The 12,776-nt window shown below is 41.9% G+C and overlaps 1 protein-coding gene and 1 long non-coding RNA gene across 2 annotated transcripts in view; one reads left to right on the forward strand and one right to left on the reverse strand.

Moving 5' to 3' along the window:
* Positions 1–6,597, reverse strand: LOC129831256 (uncharacterized). Its single transcript, XR_008755690.1, has 2 exons — positions 6,266–6,597; positions 1–5,090 (listed from the first exon to the last, which is right to left on the reverse strand). It is a non-coding gene; the product is annotated as an uncharacterized LOC129831256 (long non-coding RNA).
* LOC129831255 (ETS domain-containing transcription factor ERF-like) overlaps positions 5,080–12,776 on the forward strand; it is a 25,418-nt gene continuing 17,721 nt past the window's right edge. The window contains exon 1 of the mRNA XM_055894461.1: positions 5,080–5,662. Within this exon, the coding sequence (XP_055750436.1) occupies positions 5,641–5,662 (22 nt within the window). The 5' untranslated portion in view covers positions 5,080–5,640. The remainder of the gene's footprint in view (positions 5,663–12,776) is intronic.

Genomic DNA, 12,776 nt, shown 5'->3' on the forward strand with positions numbered 1-12,776 from the left:
TTTATTTCAGCTTTTATTTCTTTCATCACATTTCCAGTGGGTCAGAAGTTTACATACACTCAATTAGTGTTTAGTAGCATTGCCTTTAAATAGTTTAACTTGGGTCAAACGTTTCGGATAGCCTTCCACAAGCTTGCCACAATAAGTTGGGTGGATTTTGGCCCATTCCTCCTAACAGAGCTGGTGTAACTGAGTCAGGACTGTAGGCCTCCTTGCTCGCACATGCTTTTTTAGTTCTGCCCACAAATTTTCAATAGGATTGAGGTCAGGGCTTTGTGATGACCACTCCAATACCTTGACTTTGTTGTCCTTAAGCCATTTTGCCACAACTTTGGAAGTATGCTTTGGGTCATTGTCCATTGGAAGATTTGCGACCAAGCTTTAACTTCCTGACTGATGTCTTGAGATGTTGCTTCAATATATCCACATAATTTCCCTTCCTCATCAAATCAAATGTATTTATATAGCCCTTCTTACATCAGCTGATATATCAAAGTGCTGTACAGAAACCCAGCCTAAAAACCCAAACAGCAAGCAATGCAGGTGTAGAAGCACGGTGGCTAGGAAAAACTCCCTCGAAAGGCCAAAACCTAGGAAGAAACCTAGAGAGGAACCAGGCTATGAGGGGTGGCCAGTCCTCTTCTGGCTGTGCCGGGTGGAGATTATAACAGAACATGGCCAAGATGTTCAAATGTTCAGAAATGACCAGCATGGTCCAATAATAGTAATCACAGTGAACAGGTCAGGGTTCCATACCCGCAGGCAGAACAGTTGAAACTGGAGCAGCATCACGGCCAGGTGGACTGGGGACAACAAGGAGTCATCATGCCAGGTAGTCCTGAGGCATGGTCCTAGGGCTCAGGTACTCCGAGAGAGAGAAAGAAAGAAAGAATTAGAGAGAGCCTACTTAAATTCACACAGGACACCGGATAAGACAGGATAAATACTCCAGATATAACAGACTGACCCTAGCCCCCCAACACAAACTACTGGAGCATAAATACTGGAGGCTGAGACAGGAGGGGTCAGGGGACACTGTGGCCCCATCCGATGATACCTCCGGACAGAGCCAAACAGGCAGGATATAACCCCACCCACTTTGCCAAAGCACAGCCTCCACACCACTAGAGGGATAACTTCAACCACCAACTTACCATCCTGAGGCCGAGTATAGCCCACAATGCTCTCTGCCACAGCACAACCCAAGGGGGGGGCGCCAACCCAGACAGGAAGACCACGTCAGTGACTCAACCCACTCAAGTGACACACCCCTCCTAGGGACGGCATGGAAGAGCACCAGTAAGCCAGTGACTCAGCCCCTGTAATAGGGTTAAAGGCAGAGAATCCCAGTGGAGAGAGGGGAACCGGCCAGGCAAAGACAGCAAGGGCGGTTCGTTGCTCCAGTGCCTTTCCGTTCACCTTCACACTCCTGGGCCAGACTACACTCAATCATATGACCTACTGAAGAGATGAGTCTTCAGTAAAGACTTAAAGGTTGAGACCGAGTCTGCGTCTCTCACATGGGTAGGCAGACCATTCCATAAAAATGGAGCTCTATAGGAGAAAGCCCTGGCTCCAGCTGTTTGCTTAAAAATTCTAGGGAAAATAAGGAGGCCTGCGTCTTGTGACCGTAGTGTACGTGTAGGTATGTACGGCAGGACCAAATCGGAAAGATAGGTAGGAGCAAGCCCATGTAATTCTTTGTAGGTTAGCAGTAAAGCCTTGAAATCAGCCCTTGCCTTAACAGGAAGCCAGTGTAGGGAGGCTAGCACTGGAGTAATATGATACAATTTTGGGTTCCAGTCAGGATTCTAGCAGCCGTATTTAGCACTAACTGAAGTTTATTTAGTGCTTTATCCGGGTAGCCGGAAAGTAGAGCATTGCAGTAGTCTAACCTAGAAGTAACAAAAGCATGGATGACTTTTTCTGCATAATTTCTGGACAGAAAATTTCTGATTTTTGCAATGTTACGTAAATGGAAAAAAGCTGTCCTTGAAACAGTCTTGATATGTTCGTCAAAATCAGCGTCCAGAGTAACGCTGAGGTCCTTCACAGTTTTATTTGAGACGACTGTACAACCATCAAGATTAATTCAACAGAAGATCTCTTTGTTTCTTGGGACCTAGAACAAGTATCTCTGTTTTGTCCAAGTTTAAAAGTAGAAAGTTTGCTGCCATCCACTTCCTTATGTCTGAAACACAGGCTTCCAGCGAGGGCAATTTTGGGGCTTCACCATGTTTCATTGAAATGTACAGCTGTGTGTCATCCGCATAGCAGTGAAAGTTAACATTATGTTTTCGAATGATATCCCCAAGAGGTAAAATATATAGTGAAAACAATAGTGGTCCTAAAGCAGAACATCGAAATTTACAGTTGATTTGTCAGAGGACAAACCATTCACAGAGACAAACTGATATCTTTCCGACAGATAAGATCTAGAACCAGGCCATAACTTGTCCGTGTAGACCAATTTGGGTTTCCAATCTCGCCAAAAGAATGATGCCATCTATTTTGTGAAGTGCACCAGTCCCTCCTGCAACAAAGCACCCCCACAACATGCTGCCACCCCCGTGCTTCACGGTTGGGATGGTGTTCTTCGGCTTGCAAGCCTCCACCTTTTTCCTCCTAACATAATGATGGTCATTATGGCCAAACAGTTCTATTTTTGTTTCATCAGACCAGAGGACATTTCTCCAAAAAGTCTTTGTCCCCATGTGCAGTTGCAAACCGTAGTCTGGCTTTTTTTATGGTGGTTTTGGAGCCGTGGCTTCTTCCTTGCTGAGCAACCTTTCAGGTTATGTCGATATAGGACTCGTTTTACTGTGGATATAGATACTTTTGTACCTGTTTCCTCCAGCATCTTCACAAGGTCCTTTGCTGTTGTTCTGGGATTGATTTGCACTTTTCACACCAAAGTACGTTCATCTCTAGGAGACAGAACGCGTCTCCTTCCTGAGTGGTATGACGGCTGCGTGGTCCCATGGTGTTTATACGTGTGTACTATTGTTTGTACAGATGAACGTGGTACCTTCAGGCGTTTGGAAATTGCTCCCAAGGATAAACCAGACTTTTGGAGGTCTACAATTTTTTATCTGAGGTCTTGGCTGATTTCTTTTGATTTTCCCATTGTCAAGCAAAGAGGCACTGAGTTTGAAGGTAGGCCTTAAAATACATCCACAGGTACACCTCCAATTGACTCAAATTATGTCAATTAGCCTATCAGAGGCTTCTAAAGCCATGACATAATTTTCTGGAATTTTCCAAGCTGTTTAAAGGCACAGTCAACTTAGTGTATGTAAACTTCTGACCCACTGGAATTGTGGTACAGTGAAATAATCTGTCTGTAAACAATTGTTGGAAAAATGACTTGTGTCATGCACAAAGTAGATGTCCTAACCAACTTGCCAAAACTATAGTTTGTTAACAAGAAATTTGTGGAGTGGTTGAAAAACAAGTTTTAATGACTCCAACCTAAGTGTATGTAAACTTCCGACTTCAACTGTAAATATAGTATTGGAACTAACTTTTTAAATATTTCCTGTATATAGTGTGCTTACTTACTTACGTTATTGTGTATAACAGCAAAACTGTTACCTCACCCTAGACAAGTTGGCTACTGGGGGTCACAGTTTCTTCACACTCTTTGGAGAAGGAATGGGAGTGAGGGATGAAAAGAATAATGGAATATGGCTTGAGGTTTTGGATTAATAACTAGTGTATGGAAACATATGATGCCAATGGCTGGTAGAAGGGAGGCAGAGGAGATGCTTGGCGCAGTGGTGGAGGACTGTTTTTGGCTGCGTTAACACTGTTCTGTTACTCTGGTGCTTGTGTATGACAGCCTATGAAATGTCACCTACTACCCTTCAGTTTCCACACACAACCACTCAGAGGAAACAAGAACAGGGGAGGGAGAGACAGAGGGAGTGGGAGCAACGCGAGTGAGCGAGAGTGAGAGAGAGTTGGATGAAAAGAAATAGAAGGCCACCTACGATCCCTTGTTGTTCTCCACTTCAATTTCCCCTCCATCGGTTTCTTCAACGGCACACATATCATCTCCTCTCCAACCCTCCTCTTGGGTCTCATCCACTTTTTCTTTCTCCCGTAATATCATTTATGTTCTCTCCCGGATCTCTAAAGAAATACTCCTATACCGAAAAGTCTGAAGGGTCCTTTCATGAGGCCGAATAGAATGAGAAATGCAATTAAAGAGCAACTGAAGGCAATAAACAATTTCTCTGGTAGAAAACAGCTTATGTGGCATTGATATTAGTCAGAAACATTTATTCTAGTGTCAATTGAGAACAAAGTGGAAATAGGATAACTTTGGTCATAAAGGTCAAATACATTTCAAAAAAACTATGACTGAAAAGGATAACAGGACATGTTGGTGATGCATTCAGGTTCAAATTGAGTCCACAATGTTGCACTAGCCAATATCTTACCATCAATACACAAAATATGCTGCTTTCGACTGTGACACCAGTGTTACAGTAGGGGGTCAGGGGTTTAGTGCATTGTGTATACTTACCCTTATGTTATACAAGGGAAATTGTGTTTTCATAGCTAGGGCTGACAGTAAGGACTTGTGAAGCACACAATCAACAACCTCTGTATAATCAAAACAGTTGCTTTGTGAGAAGGTGCTAAAGTTCACAGTTAGACATTGTTGTTTAAATGAAAGCTGAAAAGTACTAGTGGTCTGGCTTTGGCCCCACTTGATAGCAAGTCCACCGGAGCCACGGCCCAGAGGGACACAGTTGCAAGGGGAAAAAAATGCATGTTGAGTTTGTTGATGCTTACTTTGATTTGGTGGTTTCTGATGCTATCCTGCTTTACAGGTGCACCACTTTCAAACCATATGTTTGCTTGTCCAGTAAGTGGGAAGACTACACAATAATCATTGATTATGATTTGACGCGGTTACATATTTGCGGCAAAACAGGATACATCAATTTACCAGCGGCGGGTCTCCACAGCAACGTCGCACGGTGTAGTGACGCCAACTAGGCGGATGGCAAGTAGGCGTAGCTCCTTCCCAGGTCCGCGTGGGCGGCCCCGTGTGGTAGGGAGAGCGAAACACGACACCCCTAGAGAGGAAGGGGGGTAGAGAATACGGAGTGAGTGGAAAATGAAAAGTCTGTAGAAAGAGAAAGAAAAAAAACGTGGTTCCATACTACTCAGATTGAGAATTTTTCTTGCGTTGTTTTGACTGCTGGAATGATGATGTGGAAGATTCGACCATGCAACATTGTAACGCGATTAAATTGATGAGCTAAATAATTAGAACCGAGTGTTACAAGGCATTCCCCCGCTATCGGCACGACGGACATAAAGTTCAACACCATTCAGAGCTGACGATTGGATTTATACAAAGCTAGAACATCATTCGTCTCAACGATTTGTAAAAAAGAAGACAAAAAAGACAACTTGGAGCTCAAAAGTAACTAGGGAACAGCAGGGGGCCAGGGGTTTAGAGCGTTTAAGAACAGAGGGATTTAGGCTAAGCTTAGAAACGGAAAAGTTTTAAAGCTAACGAGGAATTTTGCAACATATCAAGAAGAACAACGAAGTCTGGGTGTCGGACACCAAGCGAGCTAGAAACCAAACGGGAAACTGTCTGAATTGACCAGAGTCACCATGAAAACCCCGGGGGATACGGGTAAGTTACGATAATGTTCGCGGACCAACTATTGTCAGAATGGAACTGTCTGTCCCTGTTGTCCACTGGAAAGTGCTTGATACTTTATGGCGCTCGACTGGCACTTGTTATTGTTTCACGTAACAACACAATCTCACCTGGATACATTTGGCAATGGCAAATGATACAGTTGTAATGATCTACCATTGTGTGATAAATGACCCATGGTTATCGTACTAATAACTTAGTGAGAACTCTGCGTAATGAGACTTTGAAAATCCATCCTATTGCACTAGGCTAGTTAGCTAACTAACGTTAGAAATGAATTGCCGCAATTTCCCACTCGAGTCCAAGCAGAGTTAGCTAGCTAACTTGTCAGGGGAAGTTTGAAGTAATTACGGGAAATCCGTTGCTCACACCACTGTCTATTTGTTAGCGTACAGTTTACTATATCGGTGTCTGATAGCGAAGTTTACATGGCTATTATTAGTCGATGCAGTTAGCTAACCAACTTTCAAACTTGACTAGCTAACTAGCCAATTCGCCCAAAATTAACATTCCTGGCGAGTAACATTAGCCCATGGTAAGCAATGTAACGTTAACTATCAAACGGACACTACTGACCTGTTGATAAACAAAATAGTTTGTTTATTTTCTTAGTTTTCTCCTTTAGCTAATTAGCAACCAGGGATGTTAGTTTGGCATTGTAGGACACGCATTCGACATTTAGCCACTGCTTTTCAGCCCCATTTTCATTATCTTCAGCACAAAACCAGTGTCTACATATGTGCGAACTTTTCTACGGTTCAATTTAAAACATTTAAAACACTGAGTTTCCTCATGACGTGGGGAGCATTAAAATTCCCCCCACCCAGATAGACATTTTTCAGATTTTGAAAATCAAAAATTTAAACAATTTTTCATTCTACTCGGTGACGTCACAGAGAAGCATTCTTTAGGACCTTTATTTTTTTTAACCACAGATCATATAAACACCCAATTTTCAGATGTGTTGTCCTCCCTCATCTTAAACGTCAACGACCGCCGCTGTTATTTATTATTATTATATATATATTTTTTCACCTTTATGTAACCAGGTAGGCCAGTTGAGAACAAGTTCTCATTTACAATTGGGACCTGGCCAAGATAAAGCAAAGCAGTGCGAGTTACACATGGGATAAACAATCGTACAGTCAATAACACAGTAGAAAAACCTCTATACAGTGTGTGCAAATTAAGTAAGGAGGTAAGGACACAAATAGGCCATAGTGGCGAAGTAATTACAATTTAGTAATTAACACTGGAGTGATAGATGTGCAGATGATGATGTGCAAGTAGAAATACTGGTGTGCAAAAGAGCAGAAAAACAATATGGGGATGAGGTAGGTAGTTGGTTGGATGGGCTATTTACAGATGGGCTGTGTACAGCTGCAGTGATCGGTAAGCTGCTCTGACAGCTGATGCTTAAAGTTAGTGAGGGAGATATAAGTCCAACTTCAGTGATTTTTGCAATTTGTTATGGTGCTGGATATAATGAAAAAGGTGGAAAAGTGAATTGCCCTTTTAACTCAGGCACAACTTTTCGGAGTTCCATTAACTAGCTTGCTAGAGTAGCTAAGTTGTAGAATGCCAACGTTACATGCATCATGGGGGACATGCCTGTCCGATACCATTGCCATTGGTCCGATATTTCTTGTGAGTGTGCCCTACATTTGGGAAGATTTCGGCTAATCAAAAATGTTGCCAACAAACACTAGGCAATTGAACGTTTTTGTATTAGTATTATTATTCTTATTAATTGTTGAATCGATAGCAAAGTAGCTACTGTAGTTCCAGTCATTTGCAAATCCCTATGCCCTTTGTTTGTGGTTTAAAAATGGGCCAATAGAAGTATATATGCAGGAACACCCTGAATTGCGGGCCGCAATCACACCCTTCTGCATCCCTGAATAGGTCTAGTTCGCAAGATCGAGTCCTTCTCTAGTTTAGTACAAAGAGGTGTGTCTTGCATCATGTCACACGGCAAAGGGGCGGCAGGTAGCCTAGTGGTTAGAGCGTTGTGCCAGTAACCGCAAGGTTGCTAGATCGAATCTCCGTGCTGATAAGGTAAAAATCTGTCTTTCTGCCCCTGAGCAAGGCACTGTTCCTAGGCCGTCATTGTAAATAAGAATTTGTTCTTAACTGACTTAGCCTAGTTAAATAAATACAAATATTGCACTACACCCTGATAATCAAACGCAATATCACGAAGGTGTTTCTAAAGTTTGGTTTCCTCACTGTATTTCAGAGCATGGTGCTATGTTAACCAGCCTATACAGTGCCTTGATAAAGTATTTTCACACCACTTGACTTTTTCCACATTTTGTTGTTACTACCTGAATTTAAAGGATTCAATCGAGATTTTTCTTTGCCACTGGCCTACACACAATACCCCGTAATGTTAGTGTGATTACACTGAACAAAAATAAAACGCAACATGCAACAATTTAAGACTTTACTGAGTTGCAGTTCAAATGAGGAAATCAGTCAATTTTAAATACATTCATTAGGCCCTAATCTATGGATTTCACATGACTGGGAATGCAGATATGCATCTGTTGATCACAGTTGCCTTTAAAAAAAGAAAAGAAAGCTAGGGTCGTGGATCAGAAAACCAGTCAGTATCGGGTGTGACCACCATTTGCCTCAGCGAGACACATCTCCTTCGCATAGAGTTGATCAGGCAGTTGCCTGTGGAATGTTGTCTCACTCCTCTTCAATGGCAGTACAAAGTTGCTGGATACTGGCGGGAACTGGAACACGCTGTCGTACACGTCGATCCAGAGCATCCCAAACATGCTCAATTGGTGACATGTCTGGTGAGTATGCATGCCATGGAAGAACTGAGACATTTTCAGCTTCCAGGAATTGTGCCCAGATCCTTGTATGAGGTGATGGGGTGATGGAGACGGATGAATGGCACGACAATGGGCCTCAGGATCTCATCAAAGTATCTCTGTGCATTCAAATTGCCATTGATAAAATGCAATTGTGTTCGTTGTCCGTAGCTTATGCCTGCCCATACCATAATCTTACGGCCACCATAGTGCACTCTGTTCATAACGTTGACATCAGCAAACCGCTCGCCCACATGGCGGCATACTCTGTCCGCCATCTCCCCGAGCACAGTTGAAACCGGCACAGAATTCATCTGTGAAGAGCATACTTCTCTAGCGTGCTTGTGGCTATCGATGGTGAGCAATTGCTCACTGAAGTCGGCTACAACACCAAACTTTAGTCAGGTCAAGTCAGGTCAAGACCCTGGTAAGGACAATGAGTTTATGAACAATTATTTGGTTGGGCAAACCCACAGTTTCATCAGCTGTCCATGTGGCTGGTCTCAGACGATCCCACAGATGAAGAAGCTGGATGTGGAGGTACTGGGCTGGTGTGATTACACATGGTCTGCGATTGTGTGGCCTGTTGGACGTACTGCCAAATTCTCTAAAACAAAGTTGGTAGAGAAATTAACATTAAATTATCTGGCAACAGCTCTGGTGGACATTCCTTCAGTCAGCATGCCAATTGCATGTTCCCTCAACTTGAGACATCTGTGGCATTGTGTCCTGTGACAAAACATGCACATTTTAGAGTTGTCATTTGTCCCCAGCACAAGGTGCACATGTGTAATGATCATGCTTTTTATCGGCTTCTTGATATGCCACACCTGTCAGGTGGATCGATTATCTTGGCAAAGGGGAAATGCTCACTAACAGGTATGTAATCAAATTTGTTCGCAAAATCTGAGAAGAGTTTTGTGCGTCTGGAACACTTCTGGGATCTTTTATTTCAGGAACATGGGACTAACCTTTTGCGTTTTTATATTTTTGTTCTGTGTATGTTTTTCCAAATTAATTAAAGCTGAAATGTCTTGAGTCAATAAGTGTTCAACCCCTTTTGTTATGGCAAGCCTAAATAAGTTCAGGACAAAACATTTGCGTAACAACTCACATACGTTGCATGGATTCGCGCTGTGTGCAATAATAGTGTTTAACATGATTTTTGAATGACTACCTCATCTCTGTACACCACACACACAATTATCTGCAAGGTCCCTCAGTTGAGCAGTGAATTTCAAACACTGATTCAACTGCAAAGACTGTGGAGAATTTCCAATGCCTCGCAAAGAAAGGAACCTATTGGTAGATGGGTCAACATTTTTAAAAGCAGACATTGAATATCCCTTTGAGCATGGTGAAGTTATAAATTACTCTTAGGATGGTGTATTAATACACACAGTCACGAAAAAGATACAGGCGTCCTTCCTAACTCGGTTGCCGGAGAGCAAGGAAACTGCTCCAGGATTTCACCATGAGGCCAAAGGTGACTTTAAAACGGTTAGAGTTTAATGGCGGTGATAGGAGAACTGAGGATGCATCAACATTGTAGTTACCCCACAACGTAATTGACGGAGTGAAAAGGAAGCCTGCACAGAATAAAAATATTCCAAAACATGCATCCTATTTGCAACAAGGCACTAACGTAATACTGCAAAAAAATATGTCAAAGAAATTCACTTTTTATCCTGAATACAACGTGTTATGCTTCGGGCAAATCCAATTCCACACATACTTGTGGCTGCATCATGTTACTGGTATGCGTGTAATCATTCAGGAGTTTTTCAGGATAAAAAAAATGAACTGATTGGAGCTAAGCACGGGCAATATCCTAGAGGAAAATGTTTGTCTGCTTTCCACCAGACACCGGGAGATTAATTCACCTTTTTGGCAGACAACCTAAAACACAAGGACAAATCTACACTGGAGGGTCTTACCAAGAAGACATTGAATGTTCCTGAGTGGCTGAGTTAACAGTTTTGACTTAAATCTATGGCAAGACCTGAAAATGATCAACAACCAATTTGACAGAGCTTGAAGAATTTTGAAGAGAATAATGGGTAAATGTTGCACAATCCAGGTCTGGAACGTTATTAGAGACTTACCCAGAAAGACTTGTAATCGCTGCCAACGGTGACTCTAACATGTTTTTTTATTTTTTTTATTTTACCTTTATTTAACTAGGCAAGTCAGTTAAGAACAAATTCTTATTTTCAATGACGGCCTAGGAACAGTGGGTTAACTGCCTGTTCAGGGGCAGAACGACAGATTTGTACCTTGTCAGCTCGGGGATTTGAACTTGCAACCTTTCGGTTACTAGTCCAACGCTCTAACCACTAGGCTACCCTGCCGCCCCATGTATTGACTCAGGGTGTTGAAAACATATCTAATCAAGATATATTAGCTAGTGTTTAAAAAAAAAAATCTTATTTTTTATTTTACAAATGTTACAATTCTTCTTCCACCTTTACATAGTATTTTGTGTAGATTGTTGACAGAAAATTACTTTAATTCATTTTAATCCCACATTGTAACACCAGAAAAGGTGACTAATGGGATGTGGGAACTGGGAAACTAAAGGGTGAGGTAAAATGGGGATTTTGTTTTCATACACCAAATGTTATTCTTGCCTTGGGCCATCAGTCAGCACCCCACCCAGGTTCCTCTATTGTGCAGGATTCCAGGTATCTCTTACTACCTCTGAAAAGAAAGCTTGCAGGAGGAGCAGTTGTACATCCCCCAAGGCAGATTTAGTGTTCCTAAGTAGTTTCATGGCGTTCACTCATCTGCAATCCACTCATTGGTTCAATTTGTTCCTGAATGCGTCACATTTCGGGAATCCATCTTGTAGGCTCAGCCACTGTCCTCCCACATCTGTGTCCCAACTCCGCTCTCTAACAAATGGGTCATTATTAGGGCTGACCCCATTTAGTCGACTGGTCGATAGGCTGTCGGTTGACCGAGAGTCCCTTTTAGTCGAGCAGTAGCAAAAAATAATCCTTGTGTACAAGACACCTGTCTGGTTCGTGCCTGTCTGTTTGGACTAATCCATTGTGGAGGCCGTGGCACAGTCCATCCAGTAGAAGAAGACATTTGCTATGGAAATTGTATATGGTTATATTATGTAATAATAATTGTGCAACAAATACATTATTTTATAACAAATGCGCCTTCTCCCGCGTTGGATAATGGTCGCTGTCTGGAGTTCTGAAACACATCAGTGCATTGTTGAATTGACACCTTTTCCTAGACCATGTTGCTATGTGCATAATAGCAGAGTTAGTCAGCATATTAGTATTGAGAACAACGCAGCAGAGGTAACAGCGGTGTCGGATGAGAAAACAGCCCTGGACATAATTGTCTAAGAAAAATAAGGAGATAAGAAACTCTAACTTAATTAGGCCTATAATCAATAACTGTACTTTTTAAATGTGCCTGGCTTTATACATCATATCTACATAAATAAGACAGATTCTGCATCTGTTTGAGTGTTTGTTTAGTAGCCTACTGATTCCAAGAGCACCAAGCCTTAGGCAACCACAACATGTAACCGAAAAAGTTGCTGGATCGAATCCCAGAGCTGAGAAGGTAAAAATCTGTCGTTCTGCCCCTGAGCAAGGCAGTTAACCCACTGTTCCGCGGCGCCAAAGACGTGGATGTCGATTTAAGGCAGCCCTCCGCACCTCTCTGATTCAGAGGGGTTGGGTTAAATGCAGAATACACATTTGAGTTGAATGCATTCGGTTGTACAACTGACTATTTCCCCTTTTAATATATGCTGTAATAAAGGCTTAACACTTAATCTTTGAAAACATTTTCTTTTCATTAGACCAGCCTCTCTGGTATTATTTATAATTTATTTAGTGTTTGCGCTGTTCCAAATTGTCAGAACTTACATTTTTAATAATGATGATAATAATACAGTTGATTTGATTTAAACACATAGGATGTGTCTATATATGGACAAATACACGTTTTAACATTTCTAGCAATTGATTGGTTGAAAGAACAGACTCTTGGTCGACCAATATTTTATTTTTGTCGGAGACAGTCCAAGTCATTATGCCATACGGGAGTTACTTTATGCTACTCTGTGTTAATATTGTAATGTAGACTCATGCCAACATTCCAGGAAATATTAATAGTGTGATTACAAAAAAGTAATAATAATTTTCTCTATAGGCAATGATATTCAGGCACATTTTATGTTGTAGATTATAGAATGTCATATAGGTCTACATGGTTCTCAAATCCACAGA

This window comes from Salvelinus fontinalis, chromosome 32 (assembly GCF_029448725.1).
Source record: "Salvelinus fontinalis isolate EN_2023a chromosome 32, ASM2944872v1, whole genome shotgun sequence".
Classification (NCBI taxonomy): Eukaryota; Metazoa; Chordata; class Actinopteri; order Salmoniformes; family Salmonidae; genus Salvelinus; species Salvelinus fontinalis.